Genomic DNA, 13,452 nt, shown 5'->3' on the forward strand with positions numbered 1-13,452 from the left:
ACCAGGTCTATACTCACACTGGCCAAGGGTCTCCTTCAACCACAAGCAAAAACCAAAGCTAGATCATACCAGGAATTATTATGGCCTATTTCAAGTTTATGGGACACAATCAAAAGGTACCAACTTACATTTCCACTGACATGTTTTTATTTAATGTTTCTCTTTCTACTGTTGTTCCACTGTACTGGTTTACAGGCACATTCAAGCACACCCTTCACCCTAGCCAGGGTCTGTAACAACAGTTAGAGCATTCAGTTTAGTAATATCACAAAAAGACACAGATACCAGGGCACTTTAGGTGTGTAGAAATATATTCTACACACTGTGAATCTGATGTCTGTCATATTGAGGATGCTTCCACTCTTCCACACATTCATCTTTTTACTGATAGAGATTATGAAAAGTACATTTGCTATATCTCTTAAACCCCTTTTTTCCAATATTTGGGTCGCCTGGTCTTCTAGTATAACCTCAACCCTGTTATGCACAAGCAAGACATCATTTTTTTCAGGAAAACCTGGGTTATCAGGATATGTATGCTGCAGAGATGTCACGTGAATGTATAAATTATTATAGGACTATGAAGACAAAAGAAAAGACTAAACAGAAATTGAATCTGAGAAATGTATGGAAATCACACAGAGATCAATAATAAAGAAGACTTTTGGCTTTTGAAACATGTTCTCCCAAGTCTTGGAAATCAGGGGGGAAAGGAATATACACTGTAACTAACACAAATTTAAAACCATTTAGATTGCTTCCCAGAAACGTCCATAGGCTTTTATCTAAACAGTTAGTTGTGTTATCTCCAATTCATTTTTCGCACTCATTTCAACCTCCAGGGGTCCTGGCCTCTCTCTGTCTGTCTGCTAGGAGCATGTCATACACATACACAGTAAATAAAAGGCCCTCCTTCTTGGGCTATCTAATGGCTGAGCAAGCGCTCTCCTAATATGACTTCATGTGATTGGTCGACACAGCTGTCAGTCAAGGCGTCATCAGGCAAGATGGCTGCAGGCTAGCAGTTTTACCTCGGTATTCATGCAAAAGATGACTAAATAGTCATTCATTTGTCATTATTTATCGTTCTGGAAATATTGTGCAAAGCGGCCGCGGAGCAAAGTGGAGATTCCATGACATGATTTTTGGATTCATAATTATGTATTTATTTTACAAAGACAATTTCATGATGGATTAAAAAGCTTCTGGATGGCCTACAATTACATGGAGGACTTTGTTGAAACGGCACATTTCTCTGCTTCTCACTGTATTAATCTGGAGATTAAATATGACATTACACTCCAGCATTCACACATACACTGTACATCTAACTGTAAAGCAAGGGCTCTCTGTCTGTGGAAACACTATTTGAAGGGATGTGCATAAGACTAACATGACAACATCATAACCATGACATGACCAGTCATGAACATGAAGGAGTCTTTATGAATGTTTATGACTGTTGACATTAAGTGTCATTTAGTAAATTGTAACACTTTTAATGCAAAGTTGCATTGTTCGATATGTTTGTTATGACAACTTGACATTAGCAAGACAATATAACGTACAATAGCAGGCCTATCAAATGTAACTATTTAGCTTGTGTTAACATTACACTAAACTGTCATAAGTTGTTGGTTCTGACATTGGCTGTCATGAGACAATTTATAATTGTGTCATGATGGAGGAGTTCAGTTTGACGACAGGGAATACAGTATCCATAGGTGGTTTTCTTTCCGGGTTTGGCTTCTTGCACCCCGGAGATGAGTGAGCTAATAGGACAGCTGTATAGCTAACAGAGCTAATGTAAATGTAAATTGACTGCTTATTTTATCATACTCATTCCTACCATCATTACACTACTAAATAAATTAGGGAAAATAACTTGATCCTTTCTGGGTAATAATACTGCATACGGTATAATATTAAAATGCCACTGATGATGATGCACCTTACTGTTGATAGCCCATTGGTGCTAATGACACTGCACTTTGCTATTTTTTATTTATGATGTGGAGATATTCGGGATTGTGTATTGTGGTTGTGCGGGGGGAAGGGAGGGGTTGGTGGTCTTGTTGTTGTCCGTTGTCTATGGTCTGTTGTCGGTCTATTTGATGAGCTGTATGGTGCAAGATGAATTTCTGAAAGGATCAATAAATGTCTATCTATCTATTGTGCTTGCTATGGTCTTAATGGCTACTCAAAACGCTTTTACAGTACAGGCACCATTCACCATTCATACACATTCATACACATTCATACACTGGTGGCAGAGTCTGCCGTACAAGGTGCCACCTGCTCATCAGATTAATATTCATATACATTCACACACCAATGATGCAGCATTGGGAGTAATTTGGGGTTCAGTGTCTTGCACAAGGACACTTCAACTGCAATGGATGTGTTGAAAAACACATCCATTTAGTGTTTTGCGGGTGTTGCTAACAGTAACCTCCGAGACATTGTGTGTACTGAACTGAACGACACAGTGCAACTGGCAGGACTATTGCTGCATCGGGTGGCAGCATGAACATATTTTTTCTAAAATAGCACATTTTACACTGCTAAGAGTTTACCAGTTTTGCGTGGGTTCAAGCTGTTTGATAGACTATCTGGCTGTTTATAGTGTGTGGGAGCTGTGTGTGTTCTTGCTGCTATAGAGATGAATGCAGTGCTATTGTTGGAGATGAAGAGGGATGACTTGTTAATGGCCCATCAGCCAAACTAAAGGATCCAGGCGCTCTTGGCGGTTATAGTATCACTAAAACGTCTGTTAGTTCCAATAGGAATGGTCAAAATCCAAACAGGAGAGGCCAAGATATCCTGACTTTTAGTCTCTAGTGTGGGTGAACCTGCGAAAACATGGGATACTACACATACTACATAGTACATTTTAACTGACCTACTTTTTATTTGAGTTGGTTCACACACTTTTACTTGAGTAACATTTCTTCAAAGTAACAGTATTTTTATTTGAGTACAATATTCTAGTACTCTTCATCTCTGCCGGTTTGTACTGTGACTTTTTTTTCTGTCAATTTTATTAAACTTTGTAAAGTTTTCTCCAGAGTACCAAAAGACATTATACAAGTAATCTGAACTTCATGTGTAAAATCATGGGGAGGGCCCCTTAATGACAGTAGTTTCATAAAACGTTTTTACTGATTAATATACAAGCGGATTCTTCATGTACAGTATCTCACAAAAGTGAGTACACCCCTCACATTTTAGTCAATATTTCATTATATCTATTAATGGGACAACACTGAAGAAATGACACTTTGCTACAATGTAAAGTTAAGTTTACAGCTTGTATAACAGTGTAAATGTGCTGTCCCCTCAAAATAACTCAACACACAGCCATTAATGTCTAAACCGCTGGCAACAAAGTCAGTACACCCCTATGTTAAATTCCCATAGAGGCAGGCAGATTTTTATTTTTAAAGGCCAGTTATTTCATGGATCCAGGATACTATGCATCCTGATAAAGTTCCCTTGGTCTTTGGAATTAAAATACCCCCCCCCCCACATCATCACATACCCTTCACCATACCTAGAGATTGACATGGTTTTATGTCAGTTAGCCTAATAGCTAGTTTGATTTGCATTGAGAGATGATTTTATGGAAAGTACCCCATGCCAATCTCTAGGTATGGTGAAGGGTATGTGATGATGTGGGGGGGCTATTTTAATTCCAAAGGCCAAGGGAACTTTATCAGGATGCATAGTATCCTGGATCCATGAAATATATCTATCTATGGGAATTTAACATAGGGGTGTACTGACTTTTGTTGCCAGCGGTTTAGACATTAATGGCTGTGTGTTGAGTTATTTTGAGGGGACAGCACATTTACACTGTTATACAAGCTGTAAACTTAATACTTTACATTGTAGCAAAGTGTCATTTCTTCAGTGTTGTCCTATTAAAAGATATAATGAAATATTTACTAAAATGTGAGGGGTGTACTCACTTTTGTGAGATACTGTACGTACAGTATATCTTCATGACTGATGAGCCTGTGATTTAAAAAAAAAAGAAGCTACTTTTAGCATCACATTTTTTGTTCAGCTGACAGCTCACCACAAACAGCACATCTCCCTACAGTGACTTTATTTAAAGGCTTAGAACCTCATATTTAGCATGTCCGCTGATTCATGATTTGCTGCTGTTACTGCTGATGCTTCTCTACCACTTTTTGAATAGCTTTAGCAGAGAACCTAGTCATTCAGAGTACTCTTCAGTCCAGGTTTGTCTAAGGTTTTGCTGGGCTGATACACAGTCAGAGACTCACCTCCTCCACTGGACAGACAGAGTGTGCAAGCTCAGAGTTTTGTATAGAAACACTCTTCTCCCACTTGTCCGCCATGTGGTTGACCTCCTCCAGCTTTTGCTCACAGCTCTTCTGTGTGTTTAGCAGCGTCACTTCATAGAACTCCTGGATATCTGTGGAAATAAAGATATTACGTGACTCAGGTGCAGGTTAATTTCTCCACAGACAACACGGTTAACTCTGTCTCGTCAATAAAATAAAGTCATTTGATGCGGATACCAGTTTAACCTCAATTGGTGCTACAACAACAACAACTGTACAATACATACTTTATATAAATGATGGATCTGAGATGGATGGCTGGATCTACCAACAAGGTTAGACAACGTATGTAAATTCACATACCATAACAATGTGCATATTCAAGTTTGCTTGTAAGAACAATATTTCCGAAAGTAGCCAATGTTCTTATGCAAATGTTAGCTATATATCACACATGTAAAAACAATTACAGATAACCTGCTGTTCCAGTGGTTAAAAAAGAAGACTAGGCTTGTGCCAATTGGCAATCAGATCGTACGACGATTGAAGGAATGATCGGTGATTGGTGTTTCCTACACATATGTTAAAGCAATTTTAACTAACTTCTTAGAACTATATCTAGAATCTGCCCGCTGAGCCTAGATAATCAGCATGAGTGATATTTAAATCACTAACGTTAATTACAAAACAGTTTGCCGTCTCTTTTCCATTTATCGGACACCTGATGGGCTGTGCTTCTTTCAGACAGTCATCCAGCCTTCTCGGTTGCTGGAGGGGACGGGAGCTACATTAGGTCAGCCCGCTGTGATTAACATTACTGGGGGCTAGGATACAGTAGCTAACGTTAATGATCGAGTTTCTCTGGTGCAGAGCTTCACCTCCAACACGACAAATAAACTAGTCATTACATGTACAATTATCACAATAGGAAGTAGAGGAATAGCTTAAAGACACATATTATGCGTTTTCGTCTTTTTTGACCTATAAATGTTGTTATAATGTCGTATAGTCATGTTAAACGACACCAAAGTGTAAAATAATGAGATAAATGCATTTAGACGTGAGCCCTGCAGGCAGCTTGGGTTAGCTCTGCCCGGCTCTGAACGCTCGGATCTCATTGGCTCTCAGTGGGCTCTTTTAATTTCCTGGATTTGTCTACGTCAATGGAACGGACTTCTCTACGTGGTAATGCTGCTGTACGCTCCGAGCCGTCCCCTTTGGAGCTCTTCCAGAAGATGACCAATCACAACGGAGTGGGCTTGGCTGGAGGGGGGCTAGGGGGAGGAGGAACCTAAACAGGAGCTGCAGAACGGTAAGAGTTTCCCGACAATCTTCATAGTTTATTGTGCAGCGAATCATGTCAGCCTGCTCTATAGAGTCCTGAATCAAAAACTAAGACCAGAAAAGTAGTATAATAGCTGCTCTTTCATTTGTCGTACAGATTAACATTAGAGCCCCCCCCCCTCTCTCCCCTTTCATGTCTTCAGCTGTCCTATCAAAATAAAGGCCGAAAAATGCCCCAAAAAATTATCTTTACTACACTGTGTTTTGCGGGTGTTGCTAACAGTAACCTCCGAGACATTGTGTGTACTGAACTGAACGACACAGTGCAACTGGCAGGACTATTGCTGCATCGGGTGGCAGCATGAACATATTTTTTCTAAAATAGCACATTTTACACTGCTAAGAGTTTACCAGTTTTGCGTGGGTTCAAGCTGTTTGATAGACTATCTGGCTGTTTATAGTGTGTGGGAGCTGTGTGTGTTCTTGCTGCTATAGAGATGAATGCAGTGCTATTGTTGGAGATGAAGAGGGATGACTTGTTAATGGCCCATCAGCCAAACTAAAGGATCCAGGCGCTCTTGGCGGTTATAGTATCACTAAAACGTCTGTTAGTTCCAATAGGAATGGTCAAAATCCAAACAGGAGAGGCCAAGATATCCTGACTTTTAGTCTCTAGTGTGGGTGAACCTGCGAAAACATGGGATACTACACATACTACATAGTACATTTTAACTGACCTACTTTTTATTTTGAGTTGGTTCACACACTTTTACTTTATTTGAGTACAATATTCTAGTTCACTTCATCTCATTTTCTGTCAATTTTATTAAACTTTGTAAAGCTTTCTCCAGAGTACCAAAATACATTATACAAGTAATCTGAACTTAATGTGTAAAATCATGGGGAGGGCACCTTAATGACAGTAGTTTCATACTACTTCTGACTCTATGTCAAGCATCACATTTTTTTGTTCAGCTGACAGCTCACCACAAACAGCACATCTCCCTACAGTGACTTTATTTAAAGGCTACTTAAATGGCCAGTATGTACTTTATTTTCTTTATTCATTGAAGCCTCTATGTTTACAGGCTTGTCGTGATGCGCAATGTGCTATAGGTGCCAATTTGTTTTGTTTTGTGTGCAATAAACATTACACTTCGTGAGAAGAAAATCATAGTAGAGAATTGTGATGTCAATTCTAAGCTAAAAAATTTTGATTCATATTTTTCCCCAAATCGTGCAAGTCTAGTTTAAATGTGAAGTGGATAATTAGCCATGGTAATGAAGAATATGACAATAATAACTGCATCGAGCTACCGAAGCAAGACGCTATCAATCAGACTAATGATCAGATCGCTCAGTGCTTGGTGAACTGTTTTCAATGCAATCAGTCTCCAACACGCCGCGTGTAAAATAATTAAACAAAGACATTTTCATATACTGAGAGGTTTATTCCTCAACGGAGAGGTCCAGGGTTCAAATCCAACCTGTGACAATTTCCTGCATGTCTTCCCTCTCTCTCTCCCCTTTCTCACCTAGCTGTCCTGTCAAAAATTAAAGGTGGAAAAGCCCCAAAAAATAATCTTTAAAAAAGAAAAGAAAAGAAAAGACATGTTTTATGTGCACATAAGCACGGGGGATCTGTGGTTATATTATTATTGTTATTGTTTGATGCTGGGTGCATAATAGAGTGCAGATTGGGCAGCATTTTTCTGTCCGAGCACGGCCCGCGTCCGACACAGTTAAAATCTCATATTTCCTCATACTAATGACACATGTACGTTTGTTTGTGTGGAAAGCTTTTATTAAGCAACTGTAGGAAGGCATCCGGAAATGTCAACAGATGAGCGCATCAGCGCACACGGGCAAAAAAGGGCACGTTAACACACCTAAATAATAAGCTGTTTAAATTTAAAATGTTCAATGCCTTAGCACGTTGATGTGACCGAGCCCAACCCAAATCTTAACGTCATTTGTAAATATATCCAAACCCGGACCGGCCCGGCAGGTACGGGCTTGGGTCGGGTATCCATCCTCTAACGCACAAAATGTCACCAAGGGATCTGCCATGTGTAATTGGCTAGACAGTGACATCAGTTAGAGATGCAGAGGGGAACAGATACCTGCTGCCTTCAGGTGGCTGTAAAGACAGTCACCAGTATAAAGAAAAAGGCCTTACAGTAATAATGGCCCCAGACAACACAAGTGTTGATATTTACATGTTGAAAAGAACCCTTCCCTGCACTCTTTCAGGTATGAAAAAATGCTGTAAACTAAGAATGCTTTCAAAAATGCATGTTATGTGTAGATTGAGGACCCAAATGCAGGGAGAGGCAGGCAGGCAGGAGATGGTGTGAACTTCAGGAGTTAATGCAACAAAAAACGGCAGTACACAGACTGGAAAAACTCACTAAGTCGCACAGGGAGAAACCAAAAGCAACGGCAACAGGCAAAAACATGCACAAGCTGACGGGTGAAACACAGGTAGGAACAAAAACAAACTCAAAATGATCTGACACGAGACAAAGGGAACGTGGGTGTTAAATACATGAGGTTATGAACAAACGAGGGACAGGTGATACAACAGGTGCAACACATTAGGAGAGACAGGGTAATCAACAAAGGCGGGAAAACACAGGAAGTAAAACTAGACATGAAAAGACAGAGAAAAGACTATGAAAATAAAACAGGAAACAGAACATGAACATGGAAATTCACAACAGGGAACAGAAAAATACAGAATAAATATATAAAAAACAGGAAACATACAGAAAACTAAATACAAAGCAAAATACTGAAACCATAACAATGCAAATGTTAGTTTATCATCAATTAACAAAATGCAGTGAATGAACAGAAGAGAAATCTAAATCAAATCAATATTTGGTGTGATCACCCTTTGCCTTCAAGACAGCATCAATTCTTCTAGGTAAACTTGCACACAGTTTTTGAAGGAACTCGGCTGGTAGGTTGTTCCTAACATCTTGGAGAACTAACCACAGATCTTCTGTGGATGTAGGCTTCCTCAAATCCTTCTGTCTCTTCATGTAATCCCAGACAGACTGGATGATGCTGAGATCAGGGCTCTGTGGGGGCCATGCCATCACTTCCAGGACTTGTTGTTCTTCTCTACGCTGAAGATAGTTCTTAATGACCTTGGTCAGACATGTTTGGGGTCGTTGTCCTGCTGCAGAATAAATTTGGGGCCAATCATACACCTCCCTGATGGTATTCCATGATGGATAACTATCTGCCTGTATCTCTCAGCATTGAGGACACCATTAATCCTGACCAAATCTCCAACTCCATTTGCAGAAATGCAGCCCCAAACTTGCAAGGAACCTCCACCATGCTTCAATGTTGCCCGCAGACACTCATTATTGTACCGCTCTCCAGCCCTTCGGCCAACAACCGGCCTTCTGCTACAGCCAAATATTTCTAATTTTGACTCATCAGTCCAGAGCACCTGCTGCCATTTTTCTGCACCCCATATTTCCGTGTATAGTTGAGTCGCTTGGCCTTGTTTCAATGTCAGAGGTATGGCTTTTTGGCTGCAACTCTTGCATGCAGACCACTTCTGGCCAGACTTCTACAGACAGTAGATGGGGGTACCTGGGTCCCACTGGTTTCTGCCAGTTCTGAGCTGATGGCACTGCTGGACATCTTCAGATTTCGAAGGGAATAAGCTTGATGTGTTTTTCATCTGCTGCACCAAGTTTCCACTGCGTCTACGATCCTTAATGTTCCCTGACTTTTTGCAAGTGTACCTATAAGAATTGATGCTGGTTTGAATGCATAGGGTAATAACACCAAATATTGATGTGATTTTGATTTTTTTTTGGTCGCTCACTTTGCATTTTGTAAATTGATAAAAATAAACAATCATTATTTATATTTTTGAAAGCATTTTAAGTTTACAACATTTTTTCCACATCTGCTTAAGACTTTTGAACAGTACTGAACATACAATGGGATCTTATGTGTCCACTCATTATATGAGCAGTCATGCAAAAAAACAAATATGACCAACAGTTATTAAGTGGCCCTGTAATTGCAGCCAATGTATTGTCCTGTCTTTGAGGGGGAGGGATATTTCTGAGTTACTGTAGATTGTTTAAAAGGGACCTTTGTTGACAATACATAACATAATTATGAGTTTATTTCAGATGGTGAGGCAGACATTATTGCATTAACAGTATGTTTTCACAGAACAAATTAATAACCACCAATGTTAATAATAAAACAATTCAAAGTCTGTAATGTCTGCAGCAAAATGCCCCAAAAGCTTTTCATGTACTCTATACATACAGTCTATATACAGCGCTTCAGAGTGGCATTCCTATTGTATCATGATTTGTTCTTATGTGCGCACACACACGCACACACACACACACACACACAAATACAGAAACTACTGTGACGACAAAGCTTCTCTCCCTCAAGCTTCACAGCAGATCAACATGACTGGGTAAGTCAGGATGTCATAAAAAAATAAAAAAAAGCAGCATGCATGTGCAACAAATTTAACTACATGCAGCTTTTTCAAATTTCTGTTCCAAGTAAAATTTTTCCGCATGGTCTGCTTTGACTGAATGTTAGCATCACTGCTATATCAGCTCAATGCATTAGAATCTTCTGGAGCGATGTACTCAACATCTGTCGCTGCATCATTACAACATCTACCACAAAGCATCTGTTGGACACAAGTGAGCTCTTTGTTTGGCATTCAATTCATTACATTTTCTGAATGGCTAGCCATGTTTTACCAAAAAAACAGGCCCAAAACAAGTGATTTGCCGTGCCACATTTACATTTAAATAGATCTTGATAAAAACAAACCAACAGATACAGCGTCATGTCTGTCCCAATCATTCACAAATTATGTCATGCATTCTGTTTTAAGAAACAGGAAATTAATTAAACTACATCAACAATAAATATTGATGTAGTTTTCATAAAACAAAAACAGTCACAGTTCTATCTTTTTGTAATTCAAATGAAAACAGGCTATTATACATGCAAATGAATACAGCAAATGTATGCAAATCCCCTGAGTATGTGGTGCAAAGCCAGTTGTTAGTTGTCACTCATTTGAATATTATGACAGAATAAAGGTATGCAGTAGATAGAATACAATATACAATGCAAAACAGCACATGGCATCCAATTTAGCCTTTCTTTACACAAATGAGTAGGTTCTGACTTTTGTTTCATTATAAGGAAAAAAAATAAAAATGACTTTGCAGATAATTACTACAGAAAAAGATCAAACCGATCCAATCAATTTAACAAGCCATGGCAGTTGGCCTTAAATACTACCCTCTCTACACTGCATTACACTCCAGAATCATCAAAACTGTAATCAAATAAAGGGAGGGGGAAAATGAGTGACTGTAGTTTCAGTTTCAGAAATACAGAAGCAGAAAGTTGTCAAGAGTAACTCACAGTGCAGTAAAACCTCCCTGCTCTCTCCAGTCATGTTGCAGCATGCTATCCTGTGAAACAGTGTGCTATGAGAGGACCAGATGTCTGGTGGCAAGCAGACAGCGAGCCTAATCCTCAGACATAGAGAACGCCTGTTCCCTTCAATGCAGACAATGACCCTGCATTGCTGATTTCTAATTCAGCTCTCCTTTGGGTAATGTGCTTAACACAGCCAGTAGTCCTTACAACTCTCCCTTAATGAACAAAACTCCACTTCTCCAGGGCTTTCCACAAGGACATGGAGTAGCCAACCAGTGGGAAAAGGTAGCCAGCTAGAGGGGTCCAGAGGCATCATTTCGTGTGAATATAGATATCCTAATATTTCAATGAAAGATTGTTTTTCTTAGTGGTACTCTCACATAAATCATACATTATTACAGAAACGTGCACTGACTAATGAAAAGCGCTGCTTACAGTTTTTTTGTCTGTATGCCAAATGACATAACTTTTCTCCGCTTGACGGTGGTATGTGTGTGTGTAATATGTTCAGATTTTTGTTTGTATTTTCAATAGGGCTGGGCAACGATTAAAAGTTTGAATTGCGATTAATTGCATGATTTCCCTGATTAATCGCGATTAATCGCATTGTTATACGCAAAATCCAATAATGAATTCAAAAGTAGTGTACAGCGCAATTTTATTTTAAATGTTCTACGAAAACGCAAAGTGCCATAACATTTGTTCTGCAAACACTTAACATCAGAATTTTGTTTATACAGTAGCAGTTAAATAAAATATTTAGTGTAAATCTCAACTTAAACAATGTAATCAAAGCAAATACAAAATTGCAGCTTATTGCCACTGCCAGGGCATTAATGCTATCCTGTTTGTTATATATGAAATAAAACTGCCCACAATAATAACATTAAAACAGACAATTTCTGAGATAACAGCAGAAACATTTTTTTTCTTTTATCAGGGAGTAGCATAACCAGTCTGTGTTCAGTACCAAATGTCCCTGTTAGAGTGAGGTGAAGCACAAACGTTTCAGCATAATGTCTCTCCTCTGTTTTCATTACAATCAGAGCATGTGAATGCAGCGCCCACCGTTCATCAATATAATGCACTGTAACTCCGAGGTCATTATGGTTACCCAGTGATGTCCAGTAGTCCCCAGTGAGAGTTAACACGTTGTAAAGGTGTCGCTTTTACGGTCCTCTCCTTTTCATACAACTCATTTTTTTCTTCCTGTGATGGTGCGTCTTGAGGGAATCTCATACCTGCCGTCATTAGCTTTCCTATCAAAATGAAGGCCGATATCTTTAAAAAATAAAAATAAATAAAAAAGAGGGGAGAGAGGGGGAGCGCAATGGACTGTACGCTACTCACAGAGTGACGGCTGATTCATTATGAATTGGTCCAGCATGGGTCGAATGCGCTTTGGCGGGTCAGCGGCGTTACACACGTCTTGTGTAGGGTATGAAATGTCTGTATCGTCACTGCGCTGCATTTTTATGAACTATGATATTCTGGCCATGGGTCACATCTCTCGTCCAGGTCCAGCAGACTCCGTCTCACACGCTATTACTCAACGAACTGAAGTTACCGTATTTCCTCAAATAAAAACCGGGAGTCAATTAAAAGCCGGGCCTCTGATAGTGGCCGAGGGCGTGGTCAACACGGACAAATAAAGGCCGGTCTCAAATTAAGGCCGGGGAAAAAATAGTGTGGATAATCTCCTAGATGCCTTTCATATAATATTAAGTCAAACTAAAATTCAAGTTCATTGTACATTTCTACCAATTTAATTTAACAGATTCAACAATATATTCATGCTTTTTTCCACACTTTGTTTTTCTGGATTATTGTCCTATGCGGCTGTATGTGTAACTCAGCCAAGTGTAGTCTGCAGTAACGTACAGGTGCCAATAGATGGCAGTAGCTACATTGGATGTAACACGGGGCTCATTTAGTGCTAGCAGAGAAAGACGGACTCTGGTGCTAGTGACGGACTTTTCTACTCCAAATCTTTTTATTGGTTTTCAATGACAATACAGAATAAAACATCATAAACAGTATACAGTAAGATATTGTCCATTACTTAACCCCTAACATGATAAAAGAAAAAAAAAAAATTAAAAAAATTCCCCTACAAAGATCCTCCTAATAAGTGAAAATGATGTATCATTGCCAGTTATAGGTGCACAAGATAAACCCTTAATGTAATTTAAAAAAGGGACCCCAGGTCTTGTAAAATGACGTAAGTGAACCAGAGAGTGAATATCGTAATTTTTCAAGTCCAATACAGTGAAAAATGTCCTGTATCCACCTTTCATGTGTTGGGGGAGAGGCATGCCTCCACTTAAGAAGGATGGCCCGTCTAGCCAAGATTGTAGTAAAAGCAATGATTTTACGATATTGGGCAGCCAAA

At 39.3% G+C, this 13,452-nt stretch overlaps 1 protein-coding gene across 22 annotated transcripts in view; it reads right to left on the reverse strand.

The window, feature by feature from the left end:
* dlg2 (discs, large homolog 2 (Drosophila)) overlaps nucleotides 1–13,452 on the reverse strand; it is a 245,639-nt gene that overhangs the window by 194,202 nt on the left and 37,985 nt on the right. For 21 of the 22 annotated variants that reach the window (XM_039778365.1, XM_039778362.1, XM_039778358.1 and 18 more), the window contains exon 3: nucleotides 4,293–4,444. In XM_039778365.1, coding sequence (XP_039634299.1) covers nucleotides 4,293–4,444 — 152 coding nt within the window. Of the gene's footprint in view, nucleotides 1–4,292; nucleotides 4,445–11,042; nucleotides 11,134–13,452 lie in introns of those variants that run through there. The other variant, XM_039778364.1, reaches the window with a different exon arrangement.

Source organism: Perca fluviatilis, chromosome 16 (assembly GCF_010015445.1).
Source record: "Perca fluviatilis chromosome 16, GENO_Pfluv_1.0, whole genome shotgun sequence".
NCBI classification, from domain to species: domain Eukaryota; kingdom Metazoa; phylum Chordata; class Actinopteri; order Perciformes; family Percidae; genus Perca; species Perca fluviatilis.